The sequence below is a fragment of the Calliphora vicina genome, chromosome 2, assembly GCF_958450345.1.
Source record: "Calliphora vicina chromosome 2, idCalVici1.1, whole genome shotgun sequence".
In the NCBI taxonomy this organism is placed as follows: Eukaryota; Metazoa; Arthropoda; class Insecta; order Diptera; family Calliphoridae; genus Calliphora; species Calliphora vicina.
The window spans coordinates 15,811,534-15,831,907 of NC_088781.1; the positions used below are offsets into that span (position 1 = coordinate 15,811,534).

Genomic DNA, 20,374 nt, shown 5'->3' on the forward strand with positions numbered 1-20,374 from the left:
GAAAACGTTGCCACTTCTTCACTGCTATTGCTAAACAATTTATAAAAATTCATGAATGTGTTTAGCATGCATGAATTTTATTTCAACTACGGAAATCTAAGCAAAAGTATGAGACTGTCTATGGGACTCTGCTGCGTACTGCTTGGAATATGTATTAGAATAGTCTAGGCTTAGTAAAAATTTTTCTATTTTACTGCTTTTACGCCAATAAATCACTCGCAGAAAAACATTTTTTGTTTTTTTTTATATTTATTTCATACTTTGCTTAACATAAAAAATAGCTCCAACATGCTCATACACTCATCTTTTATGGCGACTGGTAAGGGATTTATGGGCGAGAAGAAAAAAAATATAATAATAAAAAATCAACCAACAACAACAGACAAACGTAACGTAAAAAACACACATAATATCCTAACAATACAAAAGAATCGTTGTGTATGAGAAATTTAAGGCATATGCAGACCATAGTGCAAAACAACTGAACTCAGTACGTATTCCTAGCACAAAGTGGTAAACAGAAGAGGGAGGAGGCTAAAAAAAAACAAAATACAATTTACACCTTGCATATGAAATGAGCTGCTGGAATAAAAAAAAAGAAAATACAATTTACTTACAAAACAGTAGTATGATCAAAATCTGTATATTTTTTGCTTTGTACAACATGTTTTGAAATTGATTTTTTTTCTTTAGTTTGTTTTCATATCGGAACTTTAAGTTTGAAATTGTTTCCCTTTTTATTGCACAAAAATAATATTAGTTTTATTTGTAGCGAATACAGACATCTGTTGGTGAACGGTATGATGCCGTCAAAAGATTATTGATTATTTTTCTTTAAAGTCGTATAAAATGTTTCACAATTTCTGGGGTTTATTGTAAAATTAAATATGTTAAAGTTAAAATAAGCAAATATTCAATAAAACATATAAATAACTTAAACAAAAATCGCTGAAAAGAAAAAAAGAAAAGACAAATATTCTGAAACTTTTTCTATGAAAATAGCACAATTAAAGTTGTTTCGTTTCATTATATGACTCATTTCAATACTACTTTTCTATACATAAAGTTGCCTTTGATTCCAAACAATTTTCTATAGAAAACTTGGCTTTGATACAAGACATTTGCGATAGAAAATGTTGCCTTCAAAAAATTTCTATAGAAAATGTTGCCTTGATTGAAGACAATTTTCTATAGAAAATGTTGCCTTGATTCAAGACAATTTTCTATAGAAAATGTTGCCTTGATTCAAGACAATTTTCTATAGAAAATATTGCCTTGTTTCAAGACAATTTTCTATAGAAAATGTTGCCTTGTTTCAAGACAATTTTCTATAGAAAATGTTGCCTTGTTTCAAGACAATTTTCTATAGAAAATGTTGCCTTGTTTCAAGACAATTTTCTATAGAAAATGTTGCCTTGTTTCAAGACAATTTTCTATAGAAAATGTTGCCTTGTTTCAAGACAATTTTCTATAGAAAATGTTGCCTTGTTTCAAGACAATTTTCTATAGAAAATGTTGCCTTGTTTCAAGACAATTTTCTATAGAAAATGTTGCCTTGTTTCAAGACAATATTCTATAGAAAATGTTGCCTTGTTTCAAGACAATTTTCTATAGAAAATGTTGCCTTGTTTCAAGACAATTTTCTATAGAAAATGTTGCCTTGTTTCAAGACAATTTTCTATAGAAAATGTTGCCTTGTTTCAAGACAATTTTCTATAGAAAATGTTGCCTTGTTTCAAGACAATTTTCTATAGAAAATGTTGCCTTGTTTCAAGACAATTTTCTATAGAAAATGTTGCCTTGTTTCAAGACAATTTTCTATAGAAAATGTTGCCTTGTTTCAAGACAATTTTCTATAGAAAATGTTGCCTTGTTTCAAGACAATTTTCTATAGAAAATGTTGCCTTGTTTCAAGACAATTTTCTATAGAAAATGTTGCCTTGTTTCAAGACAATTTTCTATAGAAAATGTTGCCTTGTTTCAAGACAATTTTCTATAGAAAATGTTGCCTTGTTTCAAGACAATTTTCTATAGAAAATGTTGCCTTGTTTCAAGACAATTTTCTATAGAAAATGTTGCCTTGTTTCAAGACAATTTTCTATAGAAAATGTTGCCTTGTTTCAAGACAATTTTCTATAGAAAATGTTGCCTTGTTTCAAGACAATTTTCTATAGAAAATGTTGCCTTGTTTCAAGACAATTTTCTATAGAAAATGTTGCCTTGTTTCAAGACAATTTTCTATAAAAAAAAGTTTCCTCGATCCAAAACAATTTTCTATAGAAAAATTGACTTGATTCAAGACAATTTGCTATAGAAAAAGCGATTCTATAGTTGACTTCATTCAAGACAATTTGCTATAGAAAAAGCGATTCTATAGTTTCTATAAAAAAAGTTGCCTCAATTCAAGATAATTTTCTATAAAAAAGTTGCATCGATTCAAGACAATTTTCTATAGAAAATGTTGCCTTGATTCAATACAATTTTCTGTAGAAAAAGTTTCCTCGATTCAAGACAGTTTTCTATAGAAAAAGTTGATTTGATTAAAGACAATTTTCAATAGCAAAAGTTGCCTTCAAGACAACTTTCTGTAGAAAAATTTGCCTTCAAGACAAATTAAAATGCAATATTGAGGAAAACTTTCTTAAATAAAAATGTGACCAGTTCGAGAGACATTTTAAAGCTGCATTGTTCAATTTAACTTTTCTGAACAAAAATTTGCTTGTGAAATTCTGTTCTGTGGAAGATATAATTATATTATATCTTTTATATATTTTATAAAATTTTTTTTAATTTTGTCTTTATTTTGAAATTATCTTTTTTAGTTTTAATGCACAACAGTAATATTAATTCCTAATTGTTTTGTTAAATTAATTTGATAAATTATCTGTATTTTTTCACAATCGAAATATGCATAAAGCAAAATAAACAAATCAATTTATTATTATTATTATTTTGTTTGGCTATAAATGTTTATTGTTTTTAAACAAATTTATATACACAGGAGTATTGCAGTTAAAACAGCCTTAAACAAATGCAATCATCATATTATGACTACTGGAATACCACCGCTAGATAGATAGATATGTACACTGGCAAATAAAAGCGAATGAACAAAACAAATAGACAAACAAATATACAAATCCAATGGAAATATGAAAAAAACAAACATTTTGCTAAAAACAAATACCGGTGCAGAAAAAAACTGAATATAAAATGAAATTGCAGAAAAAGCCGCAAAATGAAAGAAATATTAGCTGGCGTTTATAAGCCAAACCGCACAGTTATGGTTGAATCTAATAAATTAAAAATTTACGTGGCACTAGTACAAAACTACAGAGAGAGACAAGTGAAATAGTATCTATGCAATCTATGTGTAAATACTTATGTAGGTATGTATTTCCATATTTGTATATAGCTACAAATGCGAAATACTGAAAGCAGAAAATAATTCATATTTAAAAACTAACGAGCAGCAGCAGAAAATATATAAAAAAAAACAATTATGATTATATTACGCCTGATGATTTGTTTAAACGTATAAATATACACATTCAAAATTTCAGGCATCCTAGGGAATGCGCCATCATCACACACGATTGCTACATGTATCCGCACACAGTGACGGAAAAAATGTTTAAAATATCTTTTTGTTTTTGGTAATTTTTTTTTGGTGTTCTGTATTCTGAACTGTTTAAGCTGGTTCGCTAAATAAATAAACAATTTCAAATAGTATAAATAATAATAATGCAATGATGCCAAAATATTTATGACTACCGGTATTTAAAACACAAAGCTAAAATAAATATAAATTATTACATAGAGCCTAGACTATTATAAATACATTTTAGCTATTTCCAAAATGTCCAACGAAAAATAATTAAAAATTTTACAACTTTTGAAAAAAATATTGATGAAAGGTAAGTAATTAATTACTTTAAGTTCAACTATTCGTCATTGCTTAACTGTTGTAAAAACAAAATGATTATTGGAACAATGCATATTTTTGTATAACAAAATTTTATGAAAAAAAGTTCTCTTAAATCAAAGCAACTCTTCTAATAAAAAGCTGTCTTCAAAATTTTTGCTATAAAAAAACTTGTCTTGAAACAAGACAACTTTTCTATAAAAAAACTTGTCTTAAATGAAGGCAACTTTTCTACAAAAAGATGACTTGAACGAATGCAAATTTTCTATAAAAAAGTTGTCTTAAATAAAGGCAACTTTTCTATAAAAAATTGTCTTGAATAAGGCAACTTTTTCTATAAAAAACGTGTCTTGAACAAGGCAACTTTTTCTATAAAAAACTTGTCTTGAACAAGGCAACTTTTTCTATAAAAAACTTGTCTTGAACAAGGTAACTTTTTCTATAAAAAACTTGTCTTCTTTTTCTATAAAAAACTTGTCTTGAACAAGGCAACTTTTTCTATAAAAAACTTGTCTTGAACAAGGCAACTTTTTCTATAAAAAACTTGTCTTGAACAAGGCAACTTTTTCTATAAAAAACTTGTCTTGAACAAGGCAACTTTTTCTATAAAAAACTTGTCTTGAACAAGGCAACTTTTTCTATAAAAAACTTGTCTTAAACAAGGCAACTTTTTCTATAAAAAACTTGTCTTGAACAAGGCAACTTTTTCTATAAAAAACTTGTCTTGAACAAGGCAACTTTTTCTATAAAAAACTTGTCTTGAACAAGGCAACTTTTTCTATAAAAAACTTGTCTTGAACAAGGCAACTTTTTCTATAAAAAACTTGTCTTGAACAAGGCAACTTTTTCTATAAAAAACTTGTCTTGAACAAGGCAACTTTTTCTATAAAAAACTTGTCTTGAACAAGGCAACTTTTTCTATAAAAAACTTGTCTTGAACAAGGCAACTTTTTCTATAAAAAACTTGTCTTGAACAAGGCAACTTTTTCTATAAAAAACTTGTCTTGAACAAGGCAACTTTTTCTATAAAAAACTTGTCTTGAACAAGGCAACATTTTCTATAAAAAACTTGTCTTGAACAAGGCAACTTTTTCTATAAAAAACTTGTCTTGAACAAGGCAACTTTTTCTATAAAAAACTTGTCTTGAACAAGGCAACTTTTTCTATAAAAAACTTGTCTTGAACAAGGCAACTTTTTCTATAAAAAACTTGTCTTGAACAAGGCAACTTTTTCTATAAAAAACTTGTCTTGAACAAGGCAACTTTTTCTATAAAAAACTTGTCTTGAACAAGGCAACTTTTTCTATAAAAAACTTGTCTTGAACAAGGCAACTTTTTCTATAAAAAACTTGTCTTGAGCAAGGTAACTTTTTCTATAAAAAACTTGTCTTGAACAAGGCAACTTTTTCTATAAAAAACTTGTCTTGAGCAAGGTAACTTTTTCTATAAAAAACTTGTCTTGAAACAAGACAATTTTTCTATAAAAAACTTGTCTTGAAACAAGACAATTTTTCTATAAAAAACTTGTCTTGAAACAAGACAATTTTTCTATAAAAAACTTGTCTTGAAACAAGACAATTTTTCTATAAAAAACTTGTCTTGAAACAAGACAATTTTTCTATAAAAAACTTGTCTTGAAACAAGACAATTTTTCTATAAAAAACTTGTCTTGAAACAAGACAATTTTTTTATAAAAAACTTGTCATGAAACAAGACAATTTTTCTATAAAAAACTTGTCTTGAAACAAGGCAATTTTTCTATAAAAAACTTGTCTTGAAACAAGGCAACTTTTCTACAAAAAAAGTTGTCTTGAACAAGGCAATTTTTCTACAAAAAAAATTGTCTTGAACAATGCAAGTTTTTCTATAAGAAAGTTGCCTTGAACAATGCAACTTTTTCTATAAGAAAGTGGTCTAGAACAAGACAACTTTTTCTATGAAAGATTAGTATTGAAACAAGTCAACTTTTCGGTAATAACTTTGACTTAAAACAAGTAAACTTTTCAACAAAAAAAAATTGTCTTAAACATGCATCATTTTCTATAAAAAATTTGTCTTGTAACATTTAACTATTTTCTGTCAATTTAGATTGACAAATTAGCTCATAAAAGTCCAGCACTGCATAATTGTCCACAATTTAAAGTTGTGCAGCAATTTATTTATTTAAATTGATTATAAGTGAAAAAAATGTATACATACCAATTACAAACAAGATAATTTTTCGTTTAATGTTTGTTTTTTTTATCGATTATAATTTCAATTGTTAAATGAAATTGCGTGTGCTTTTCAATTATATTCATACGTTATTACGTTCGTTCGTATGTTCATCCATTTTGTGTGTCAAGCGGAGTATGTGACATCAAAATTGTGCGGTATTCATCAAATATAATTTAAATTTATATCAACAACAAAAATAATTTAAGATGAAATTTATACATCAACCGACAACAATGACAGCAATTTGCCATGGATTTGAATGAATAAATAAAAAATGTTTGCATACTTTTAGGATAAATTGGTTTTAAAACGATAAATTGATTTTTGGGTTTCTGGTTAATATTTAGCAGAAGTATGGATGTTTATAAATAGATAATAAAATAACAAAAACTTACCTTGCAATAACATAAAAGTTAACAAAAATAATTCCAAACAATACAACATGTTGAGGAGATTTCTTGGAACACAAAATGTTTTCGATTTAATACTGAAATACTGAAGGAAAGTTCCTTTGTTTTTTTCGTTGAATTTTAGTGTTGTTTTGGATTAACGTCAAATTGTAAGCATCTAGAATTGAAAGAACAAAACAAATTGTTAATGTTAATAATTTTGTATAAATGAAAGGACAATTATAATAAGTCTTGTATCTACTACACTCCACTTTTCCTGCTTATGTTAATATTTCCTTTGTCATACAATCTAATTACATACATATTATGCCATTGTATTTTCATAACAATTATGAGATAATTATATAAAGCACAAATGTTACAAAATCCATCTAAACGTAATATCAAATTTGTATAAACCTGCACTACATGCCAACATACATAAATAATTTTACTTGAATTGTTTGTCATTTTAACGCAGCACAGGTGAAAATACAACATCAAAGCTATAATAACAATGAAACGTACAGGTGTTTTGTTATGCATGATTGGCGGTGGTTAATTAACCAAACAATATAAATCATGTACTTAAATAAATTTAATTTTATTCTATAGCTTGTTTTTACTCATGGGACACCTTCCATCAACGCCATCATCATCATCATCAACGTCGTGTGACACATGAAAGTTTAAGATAAATTGCGTTAATGAACCATAACAATGGATAATTGATTAATGATTTTGAAACTCAAATGACAATATGTTTTTAAATTACAAGTCAATAGTTTTTGAGGCAGAAAACATGAAATGGAAATCAATTTTAGGCTGAATTTTTAATAAAAATTAGGGTTCGTTCAGTTAAAAAAAACATTTCAGCAAAATGAGACTAACGGTCATCAAAAATTAGTCTACTTTGTGCACAACTACAACTGATAAAAATTCTTGAAATAAATTTAAGTAATAACATAACATAATAACATATATGTAACATTTCTTTGAACAGCTTTATGTTTTGAAGCATTAAAAGTGCATTTAGTTCAAACTAAAATAAAAGAACAGCTAATATTTGTTCATTTAGTAGGACAAAACAAAGCCAATATAACATTTTTTTAAATTATAACTTTGTATATTATTTAGCTAAATTATAACCAAAGCTACTTTTTCTATAGACTCAAAAACCTTTTCTTATTTCTTTTTAAAAATTGCTGGTAGCAAGGCAACTATTTCTATAGAAAAGTTGCTGGTTGGAAAGCAAATATTTCTATAGAAAAGTTGCTGGTTGGAAGGCAACTATTTCTATAGAAAAGTTGCTGGTTGGAAGGCAACTATTTCTATAGAAAAGTTGCTGGTTGGAAGGCAACTATTTCTATAGAAAAGTTGCTGGTTGGAAGGCAACTATTTCTATAGAAAAGTTGCTGGTTGGAAGGCAACTATTTCTATAGAAAAGTTGCTGGTTGGAAGGCAACTATTTCTATAGAAAAGTTGCTGGTTGGAAGGCAACTATTTCTATAGAACAGTTGCTGGTTGGAAGGCAACTATTTCTATAGAAAAGTTGCTGGTTGGAAGGCAAATATTTCTATAGAAAAGTTGCTGGTTGGAAGGCAACTATTTCTATAGAAAAGTTGCTGGTTGGAAGGCAACTATTTCTATAGAAAAGTTGCTGGTTGGAAGGCAACTATTTCTATAGAAAAGTTGCTGGTTGGAAGGCAACTATTTCTATAGAAAAGTTGCTGGTTGGAAGGCAACTATTTCTATAGAAAAGTTGCTGGTTGGAAGGCAACTATTTCTATAGAAAAGTTGCTGGTAGCAAGGCAACTATTTCTATAGAAAAGTTGCTGGTAGCAAGGCAACTATTTCTATAGAAAAGTTGCTGGTAGCAAGGCAACTATTTCTATAGAAAAATTGCTGGTAGCAAGGCAACTATTTCTATAGAAAAGTTGCTGGTAGCAAGGCAACTATTTCTATAGAAAAGTTGCTGGTAGCAAGGCAACTATTTCTATAGAAAAGTTGCTGGTAGCAAGGCAACTATTTCTATAGAAAAGTTGCTGGTAGCAAGGCAACTATTTCTATAGAAAAGTTGCTGGTAGCAAGGCAACTATTTCTATAGAAAAGTTGCTGGTAGCAAGGCAACTATTTCTATAGAAAAGTTGCTGGTAGCAAGGCAACTATTTCTATAGAAAAGTTGCTGGTAGCAAGGCAACTATTTCTATAGAAAAGTTGCTGGTAGCAAGGCAACTATTTCTATAGAAAAGTTGCTGGTAGCAAGGCAACTATTTCTATAGAAAAGTTGCTGGTAGCAAGACAACTATTTCTATAGAAAAGTAGCTGGTAGCAAGGCAACTATTTCTATAGAAAAGTAGCTGGTAGCAAGGCAACTATTTCTATAGAAAAGTAGCTGGTAGCAAGGCAATTATTTCTATAGAAAAGTTGCTGGTAGCAAGGCAACTATTTCTATAGAAAAGTTGCTGGTAGCAAGGCAACTATTTCTATAGAAAAGTTTCTGCTAGAAAAGGAACTACTTTTATAGAAAAGTTGCTGGTAAAAAATAAAATTTAGTCAACTTTAAAGTAATGTAAAAACCAATAACACTTTTCACACTATTTTTTTTATTTTAATCTATGATAAACATTTCCAAGTGTTAAAAACAATGCAGTAAATTTAAACAAAATGAAGACAAGAGAAAAAAAATAAGGAAAACTTGAAAACTTTACAAAATTACTGGCATTAAAACTAAACTCCCCTCTTTTAAAACAACTTTACAGAACAAAACTGAAAATTACAAATTTTATTTTACAATTTCTCTTGTATTTTATATATAATTCATGAACTTTTTAGTTGACCCTTAAGTAGTTGTTGTCAGAGCAGCAGAGTCTCTTCCCTAACACATAAGTGCCTGTGACAGTATTTACTTGGTCGTCTTCTAACATTATCTCTTCAAATGCATGTTAGTATTACTTATATTAAAAACATATACATATATTTGTGTGATTGTATATATGTTGGGTTTAGTAGTAGTATATAATGTCCATAATAACATATGCATTTTATGTGCTAATATTGTCATTATTGTAGTTGTAGGGTTTCCTGTCACACTTGAGAAAGAGGTCACATATTGAATGACCAAAACGATATTTTACAAAAACTTTATAGTATATACATATATTTGTTAAATTTTTTAACACTTCAGCTAAATGCTGAGAAATGAATGGGAAAAAGGGTTGTTTTTCAGAAGAAAACAAAGTAATAAATATATAAATAATATGATTTTAAAGTTTCAAATTGAGGTTGAGTTCATTTGGTTAAGGTTTTAAAGTTTAATATATATTTCTTGTACGTTTCTCGTTTCCCTAAGTAATTTATACAAATATTAAATATATTTTATGGTTGTATATCTGCTCCTAGACCTATTAACTCTTTGCGGTTTAGTGGTCACTTAACTAACCACCTTTTCTATGGTCTTTAAAACATAGTTTATTGGCATAGCTACTATAGTTGTTTTGTTAAAAGCAGCGAATTACTAGTACCTTAAGATTGTCATCATCAAATCAAGATGTTATAGATATCGTTAACAAAATTGTATGTATTTTATTTAACACAAACATTTGTTTTAAATCACTCTAATAAAAAAGCTCTACAAATATACATAAAATGCAATTAAATTAAAATCAAATTTATATGAAACAATTTCTTTTATTTATTATAGACGACTACACTAAATTGCTATTACTTAATAATGATTGACAAGCAATTGATATTAATAACCTAAAACAGAACAATTCTTGAATAAAAAATATTTGAATAAAACATATGAATACCCAGCAGTAGCAGCGCACAAACATAAAAATTCTTTGCACTTGGAAAATATATTATTTTGTTTTTCTTTATTTTTCTATTAAAATTCATTAACAATTGAAAGCCGAAAAATAAACAAACAAAATTAGAACCATAAACAAGATTCAATGAATTTAATGTGTTATTGTCTAATAAAAAAATTAACAAAAAAGAAAAAAAAACATCTACACAAAATGATTTTTATAATAAACAATTAAGAAATCCATCATAAAAATTGTAACACATTTCAATTGTTACTCACAGATAAATTCTTTTTAAGGAATTTATTTCAAATTTATTAAGTGCTGTAAATGTTAAATCTTGGAAACTATGGTGTTTATGTATAAATAAATGTATTGTTTATGAAATTTATATACTCGTTCATTTAAACATTCATAAATTATATAAATTATATGAAAAAAGTAGGCAGCCGCCAAGTATTAAGAACAAGCAATCGGTGCAATAAGCAACAGATACGTATAGTTTGTCCATGGCTACCCAAGTAAAGCAACCAACAAGTGGCAGCAGTAGTTGTTCTTTTTTTTTATTGTTTTTGTAATTTAAAGTGGTGGCGCCACTTCAACCTACATTTCAATCAGGGATTTTCTTTGTTACTGATAATTTGTTTCGCTTGCCGTTTAGTTTTTCTTTTTCTATTTTGTTTAAACGCCTGTAAACTGTTGTGAGTGTTTTATGTGATTTTCACGAAAAGATCATAATTTTTTAACACTTTTATTTCCAAATCATTTAGATGGCTATAAAAACAAACATACAAATGTTTATAAAGTGGTAAAACATGAAAAACTACATAAAAACTTTCAATAACGCCCATTAAATATTAAAGAGTTTATAAATAAAGTTCTGATTTCATTTTGGGAAACATTAATATTTTTAAAGAAAAGATTTAAATTGTCTGTTAATTTATTTCAAAAAGGTTTTTTAAGTTTTAAAATAAAATCAATTAAAATTTAGGTGATAAGGATTTCATTTAAAGATGCCTTAAGAAATATTGTATTGAAGATTTGATAACTTGCATTTCCCCTTTGTTTAGTTATTAATTTATATTAATAGTAGTTTAAATGTTTTCAATACACTTTTGACAACAAATTAATTTTAGGAACTTTTCTATAGAAAATGTTGCCTTTTTAGCACCAACTTTTCTATAGAAAATGTTGCCTTTTTAGCACCAACTTTTCTATAGAAAATGTTGCCTTTTTAGCACCAACTTTTCTATAGAAAATGTTGCCTTTTTAGCACCAAATTTTCTATAGAAAATGTTGCCTTTTTAGCACCAAATTTTCTATAGAAAATGTTGCCTTTTTAGCACCAAATTTTCTATAGAAAATGTTGCCTTTTTAGCACCAAATTTTCTATAGAAAATGTTGCCTTTTTAGCACCAAATTTTCTATAGAAAATGTTGCCTTTTTAGCACCAACTTTTCTATAGAAAATGTTGCCTTTTTAGCACCAACTTTTCTATAGAAAATGTTGCCTTTTTAGCACCAAATTTTCTATAGAAAATGTTGCCTTTTTAGCACCAACTTTTCTATAGAAAATGTTGCCTTTTTAGCACCAAATTTTCTATAGAAAATGTTGCCTTTTTAGCACCAAATTTTCTATAGAAAATGTTGCCTTTTTAGCACCAACTTTTCTATAGAAAATGTTGCCTTTTTAGCACCAACTTTTCTATAGAAAATGTTGCCTTTTTAGCACCAACTTTTCTATAGAAAATGTTGCCTTTTTAGCACCAACTTTTCTATAGAAAATGTTGCCTTTTTAGCACCAACTTTTCTATAGAAAATGTTGCCTTTTTAGCACCAACTTTTCTATAGAAAATGTTGCCTTTTTAGCACCAACTTTTCTATAGAAAATGTTGCCTTTTTAGCACCAACTTTTCTATAGAAAATGTTGCCTTTTTAGCACCAACTTTTCTATAGAAAATGTTGCCTTTTTAGCACCAACTTTTCTATAGAAAATGTTGCCTTTTTAGCACCAACTTTTCTATAGAAAATGTTGCCTTTTTAGCACCAACTTTTCTATAGAAAATGTTGCCTTTTTAGCACCAACTTTTCTATAGAAAATGTTGCCTTTTTAGCACCAACTTTTCTATAGAAAATGTTGCCTTTTTAGCACCAACTTTTCTATAGAAAATGTTGCCTTTTTAGCACCAACTTTTCTATAGAAAATGTTGCCTTTTTAGCACCAACTTTTCTATAGAAAATGTTGCCTTTTTAGCACCAACTTTTCTATAGAAAATGTTGCCTTTTTAGCACCAACTTTTCTATAGAAAATGTTGCCTTTTTAGCACCAAATTTTCTATAGAAAATGTTGCCTTTTTAGCACCAACTTTTCTATAGAAAATGTTGCCTTTTTAGCACCAACTTTTCTATAGAAAATGTTGCCTTTTTAGCACCAACTTTTCTATAGAAAATGTTGCCTTTTTAGCACCAACTTTTCTATAGAAAATGTTGCCTTTTTAGCACCAACTTTTCTATAGAAAATGTTGCCTTTTTAGCACCAACTTTTCTATAGAAAATGTTGCCTTTTTAGCACCAACTTTTCTATAGAAAATGTTGCCTTTTTAGCACCAACTTTTCTATAGAAAATGTTGCCTTTTTAGCACCAACTTTTCTATAGAAAATGTTGCCTTTTTAGCACCAACTTTTCTATAGAAAATGTTGCCTTTTTAGCACCAACTTTTCTATAGAAAATGTTGCCTTTTTAGCACCAACTTTTCTATAGAAAATGTTGCCTTTTTAGCACCAACTTTTCTATAGAAAATGTTGCCTTTTTAGCACCAACTTTTCTATAGAAAATGTTGCCTTTTTAGCACCAACTTTTCTATAGAAAATGTTGCCTTTTTAGCACCAACTTTTCTATAGAAAATGTTGCCTTTTTAGCACCAACTTTTCTATAGAAAATGTTGCCTTTTTAGCACCAACTTTTCTATAGAAAATGTTGCCTTTTTAGCACCAACTTTTCTATAGAAAATGTTGCCTTTTTAGCACCAACTTTTCTATAGAAAATGTTGCCTTTTTAGCACCAACTTTTCTATAGAAAATGTTGCCTTTTTAGCACCAACTTTTCTATAGAAAATGTTGCCTTTTTAGCACCAACTTTTCTATAGAAAATGTTGCCTTTTTAGCACCAACTTTTCTATAGAAAATGTTGCCTTTTTAGCACCAACTTTTCTATAGAAAATGTTGCCTTTTTAGCACCAACTTTTCTATAGAAAATGTTGCCTTTTTAGCACCAACTTTTCTATAGAAAATGTTGCCTTTTTAGCACCAACTTTTCTATAGAAAATGTTGCCTTTTTAGCACCAACTTTTCTATAGAAAATGTTGCCTTTTTAGCACCAACTTTTCTATAGAAAATGTTGCCTTTTTAGCACCAACTTTTCTTGCCTTTTTGCCAACCAAATTTTCTATAGAAAATGTTGCCTTTTTGCCAACCAAATTTTCTATAGAAAATGTTGCCTTTTTGCCAACCAAATTTTCTATAGAAAATGGTGCCTTTTTGCCAACCAAATTTTCTATAGAAAATGTTGCCTTTTTGTCAACCAAATTTTCTATAGAAAATGTTGGCTTTTTTATAGAAAAGTAGCCTTTTTGCCAGTAACTTTTCCGTAAAAAATGTTGCCCTTTTTGCCAGCAACTCTTTACAGAAATAGTTGGCTTAAAAGTTGTAACTTTTCGATTTCTTTAGAAAATTTTGACTCTTTTAAGTTTTATTGATTTTATGTTTGAATAGAAGTGAGTGTGTTTAACAATGAAATATTTTATATAAATTTCCAAAGAAATGTAACTTGCTCTAAAACAATTCTCTTTTACAGTAAACAAACACAAATTGTAAGTGCTTTTGTGTCATAATTTATAATTAAATTAATTTACTAGTAGTTACTTATAAAACCATCTGTCAAATGTATAAATTTAAATTTCTTAGTAATTACAACCTTTGTTGATTCTCAGAAAATTTGTTGTTTTCAAAATTGAATGCATTTGTAACTTTTGCACAAATTTAGCAAAAGTAAATGGCAAAATATTTACATTCAAATTATGCAATTAATTACAAACAGCTTAAAATTATCAGAATTATATTTTGTAAATATTTTCCGCAAAATAATTTAATTAAAGCGAATTGAGCAAATAAAAAAGGAAATGCACAAATGCTATATGTATTTATAAAGAATATTTAAGAAACTTTCCACAATTTTCCATTTATTAATTTTACCCCTGAATTAATTTGACGCAAATTAATTAAACGGAATTTTATTAATATTTCTTTTGTATGTATGGATTTTTTTATATTTTGTTCAATAACAATTTATCAGTTGAAGTTGAAATTTAAAAGGAATGGCAGCAATTGAAATTGTAAATGCAATATGTATGTATGTAGAAGAAAAAAACAGAAATTTAATAACTGGCTGTGGGGCAACATCCATATAAATGGCTGCATATATGAGATCATACCAAACATGCAACATTTGCATCAATAGCAATCAATTGAAAATATTCGTATACTTTTTTTATGGTTTTTGACTGACAGCATGACTGACTGCAATGAAATTCGAAATTGTAACCTCTATAAACTATTGAAGTTTATAAACATTTAAGCAATTGATACAAGTGTTTATAAAGCTGTTTTTTTTTTGTTTGTTGTTTTTCATCTTACGCGATATTTGCATTAACAACGGCAAACACAATATCAAGCTTTATAGTGTCATCATCATCAACATCTGCAGCATAAGTTGCTGCACACTTCACTGGCATAGTAGTACCACCTACAATGTATGTAGAAACCACTAGCAAACCACAGTAAAGTTTTCAATTGATACAAATAATGATGATCAATAGTTGCTGCACTTGATGATGATAGTGACGATAATGTGGCATGCGTTCGTTGGTGAAGAGTGAGCAGTAATGTGAGTAGTATGTGTGTTCATTGTATGCGCCTCAATGCATTCTGAAGAACTTTTAAAGCTGTAACATGTGGCACGCTTTTGGCATTTTATTACACTTGTTCAGCTATTTCTTGCATTTTGTTTTTACTCAATTTGTATTCACTCGAAAATAAACTTTTTATTTGATAGAAACAAACTATGGGAAAAATACGTTTATAAAATCAGCCTCGTTTGCTACACAAACATTTAGTTATTTACATGTATCCTATTCATCTATAGTATAAAGATATCTCTTACGTTATAACAAATATCTGTTAAATTTCACTGTGGCATACAAATATGTATGTACTGCCAAGTGTTTTTCTATGTGAATTTCAAATAAACTTTTTTTTAGTTTTTCATACATCAAGTGGCAGTAAATGTTGTTTTTGTTTTGGTGTAAACAAGTAAATTTGTTAATATCAGATAAAAACAACACAGTATTCAAGTGCTGCAGCCTGCCTGCTCGTTTAGAATATTTAGATAGAAATGTTTAAAACTTAAAAAGATACTTTATGGTGGCTTTTTTGTAAATGGTTTTGAAACAAAATCTGTTAATGTATATTAAATTAGATGAAGTTTTAAAATTGGTTTTTAATTGAATAGGAAACTATTTTCTGTCAATTCAGTCAGAGTTTATTTAAAACTTTATTTTCTTTAAAAAATAGTTTACTTATTTGATTTCTTAAATTGTTTTTTATAAATTGAACTGATCCTTGAATAAGTATTTCCAAATTTGTATCACTTAACAGCTGGATTCAGATCTGAGGAAAGTAATTAAGATTCATTAGATCTGTCCGCATTCTGACAAGCTTCTCAAATACAGATTGAAGAAGTAATTGTCAAACTAAAATGGATTCAAGGCACTCATAAAAACTTTTTGTATTTGAAATTCAACCAATAACGAAAATTGTATATTCAATTGTCAAAATAATCAAATTCAAAACTCAAAATTGAATAGAAAATATCAAGAAATTTTGTTTTTGAGCAAATGAATACTTGATTTAATTATGAAATAATTGATACCAGTTCAATATGTGACAAATATTTGAATTGAAACGGTAAGAAATAGTTTTTTCTGTGTAGTTATTGAACAATATAGTGCAAACAACAAAGTTTTAGTTTGCTTCTAAAATATCGAATTTTGTGCCGACAAAGCGTCATATGCGGGAAGTTTTGCTTTACTTCTTTAATATGAAAAAAGTGCAGCTGAAGCACACGGCTTGTATGCCAAAGCTTATGGTTAAAGTGTTTCATCAGTTTAAACGTGCGAGAAATTGTTTGTGCTGTTCACAAGTTTTTTTAAATTCATTGGCAGCTACTCAAGCAGCAATTTCTAAACGTTTGTGAGCAGCAGGATTCATCAAAAAGCTCTAAAATTGGATAACTATTTCTCAGCTTCTAAGATCGACCTTCAAAGACGATTTTTCATATCCTAAATACAGCTTGAACGCTATAAAATAAAATCATTTTTCCACCGAATCATTACTTGTATGAAAAATGGATCCATTGCGATAGCCCAAAGCGTAAGATATGGTTTGTGAAGCCCGACCAACTAGACGAATCGACAACAAAAACAAATACCCATGGCGCTAAGGTAATTCTCTGTATTTTGTGGGAGCAAAAGGGTCCTATCTATTATAAGCTGCTGAAATTTTGCCAGAACATCAGCGGAACCTGTATCGAACGCAACTGATTCGTCTGAAGGGAGCATTGGCCGAAATACGCCCAGAATATGCGGCCAGATATGAAACCGTTATATTCCATTATGACAACGCTCAGTCATATGTTAAAAACCTTATAGACTGAAGAAGTTTTGCCTTGCCCGCTTAATAGTCCAGAACTTGTCCCGTCCTGCTACTATTTTTTTCGATCGATCAAAAATGCTATCTCTGGGATACGTTTTACTTCAGAATAGAGCATCCGAAATTAGCTTGATTCGTTCTTGGCCTCAAAAGATTAGCAGGTATTTCGCCTCGGAATCCAGTCATTTTCTGGGGACTAGGGACAAATGGTGCCTGATTTTCGCCATACTTTTTGTTTCGATCGATGCAGAATGCTCTCACTGGAATTCGCTTAACTTCAGATCAGAGTATCTGAAATTGGCTTGATTCGTTCTTGGCCTCAAAAAATGAGCAGGTATTTTGGCTCGGAATTTTGGATAGTTCCCACACATGGTGGGTATAAAAATTGTTAAATTATTAAACAATGGTAATGTATCTGTGTATAGACAAGAAATGATATGCTGTATTAAATCCAGGGGTAAGGAAATCCAACCAAAAAAGTTTTAATATAAAGGAAAAAACGAAAAATGTAAAATAAATTTTACTTCATTCCACCATCTCCCCCACAAATGGCTCACCAGGATCAGTTCTTCTTCAAACCAGAGTAAAATCAAAATTTTTTTTTTAATGTTTTAAAATTTTTTTAAAAAATTTTTTTTTTCCAAATTGTTTTTTATTTTTTTTTTAAAAAAGTTTTTTAAATTTTTTTTTTTTTTGAATTTCTTTAATTAATTTTTTTGGAAAAAGAATTTATGGCAAAAAAAAAATTTTTGATGAAAAAAAAATTCGGGTTAAAAAATATTTTTTTCCGATTTTGACCCATTGTATGTCTATATACGTCGTTGCAAAGGTCTTTGAAATATCTATCATTAGATATCCATATTGTCTATATTAATGACTTAGTAATCCAGATATAGGTAAAAAATAGGTCAAAAATCGAGGTTGTCCTATTTTTTCCTTATATCTCAGCCATTTGTGGACCGATTTTCTAGATTTTAAATAGCGACCGAGCCGGAAGAATTTCGGAGATAGTGATGTATGAATCATATATGTAAGTTATTTGGGGGCTTTGGTAAGTTGATTTCAACACACAGACGGACATGGCTATATCGATTCCTCTATCTATAACGATCCAGAATATATATACTTTATGGGGTCGCAAATGAAAAATGTGGAAATTACAAACGGAATGACAAACTTATATATACCCTTGCCACTCATGGTGAAGGGTATAAAAATAGTTAAGATCTCATAAATATATTATTAAATTCAGCACAAACAAGTTTTATATATGTTAAACTCGTACTACCAAATATAGTATCGATTGGTCCACAATTTTCCATAGCTCACATATAAGCACAATTCCCGAAACTGTCATTAATGTGCAAAAATATCCGAAAGATGTTAGTATCCAAAGAATATTCAACAAAAATATGTAAATCCCACCAAATTTTGTGACGATCGGTCCATAATTAGTCATAGCTCCCATATAAATAAGACTCACTTCCTAAAATCACTTTATCGACCATGAATATCTTAAAAATGTTGGTATTCAAATAATATTCAATACAAATAAATTTCATATCAAAAGAAAACGGTTTATAATCATGTACTCGGTGTAGGGTTTCATATGGTCGGGCTTACCCGACTATACTTTCTTACTTGTTTTATTTAAATATTAAATCTTTACTGCTTTAATCATTTCAAATTAAACTTACTATCACTTTACTTAATTATTTAATATTTATTTATTGTAATAACACAAATAATTAATTTTATTCATTAACATTTCCCAAAAATTCACTAACGTGCAAAGAAATGCCTTAATCCTTTAACACAACAACCAATTAACCTTTCAGGTTAAAATAAAATAGAAAACATCAGATAAATATTAATTATAAGAAAATAAATAAACAATAAAATAGAATTTGTAATAATTAGTTGAAATAAAGAGGGAGAGTAAAACAAATAATCAGTGCATTCAACCAACTAAAGAATTAAAGCCGAAAAATACGACATAAGCTAAAAGCCAATTACGAGTAAAGCAGCCATAAATAGCAAATAAATCCTACAAAGTCAATGAAAGAAAATTTTACAAGAAGTCTGTGTCTACAGAGATGGAAAGCTGAGATTTTAAAGGAAACAGTTTTGGCTGTGAATTGTATTTCCCTGCTTGAAATTTGTTTAACAGCAATAAATGTTTGAATATAAAAAATATCATTATAGTCATTAACACGCTCAAAGTATCAGTAAAAAAAACTCAGCAAGATACGAGTATAATAATATTTTAGACTTTATTTGCTGTATGCATGAGTTCAGTGTCTTGTCTCTATTCATATATATCTTTTGAATTTGACCACTGATTATGAAGGATTTATTTAAACAAACCCATCTAGAGGGAGTGAGAAGAGAAAAAGGAAAAATATTTACCAAAAGAAATAATAAAAATCAATTCACACTAAATCACTCAACTAAGATAATCTTATGATTTATGGTAAGCAACCGTTGAGAGCAATACACTACAATACAGTACAATACATCGCACTACAGCACAGCAGCAGCACTAATAAAACAAAAGCTAAATTGGTAAAAACGTAGCAACAAGCAGTTGTGTTAAAGGAGCTGTTAACAAAAATAAGCACCAGCACTGACGCTGTCGAGGATAAAATATAATAGAAATAACAACTGTTTATGTTGTACCTACCCACCATTACCAATCGTACTCGTACACTTAAATGCTTAAACAAATATTTGCCAGATACTTAAGTTAAACGAAAAATATGAATTCACAAGTTTGTTATTCTACGAATCAAAGTGAGGAAAAACACACAATTCAAAACAAAAGAGATATTTACGAAAAATATGAATTGCTCTGGTAAACAAAAACTCAGTGGTGGTCATTGGCAACCAATAGCAATGCCAACAATTTTGATATCTCATTAAAAGTTGTGTTCAAATGGAGATTAAGGATTATAATTTTGTTAAGGAGCCTAATTAAAATTTAATGGTTAGGAAAAACAAACAAATTTAAACGATTGCTTTAAGATTTTAGGTGTGGTTTTGCTGCGACAGGATTCTCTTAGACTTATGATGGAGGAACCTCGCTAAAAACTTGGAAACTATATAATTTGACTAAATTTCTTAGTTTAAAGTTCATCGATACGTTACTGACACATTTTGGAGATCGTTATATATTATTATTCACAAGTTTAGTAGCTACTAAACCATAGAATAAACACATACTTAAAATGGAAGGAGAGAGAAATTTCAATTAAAAAATTAAACAAA

The 20,374-nt window shown here is 28.7% G+C and overlaps 1 protein-coding gene across 2 annotated transcripts in view; it reads right to left on the reverse strand.

Moving 5' to 3' along the window:
- beat-IIIc (beaten path IIIc) overlaps window positions 1–20,374 on the reverse strand; it is a 210,073-nt gene that overhangs the window by 172,453 nt on the left and 17,246 nt on the right. For both annotated transcript variants that reach the window (XM_065501809.1, XM_065501808.1), the window contains exon 2: window positions 6,538–6,709. In XM_065501809.1, coding sequence (XP_065357881.1) covers window positions 6,538–6,586 — 49 coding nt within the window. In that variant the 5' untranslated portion in view covers window positions 6,587–6,709. The remainder of the gene's footprint in view (window positions 1–6,537; window positions 6,710–20,374) is intronic.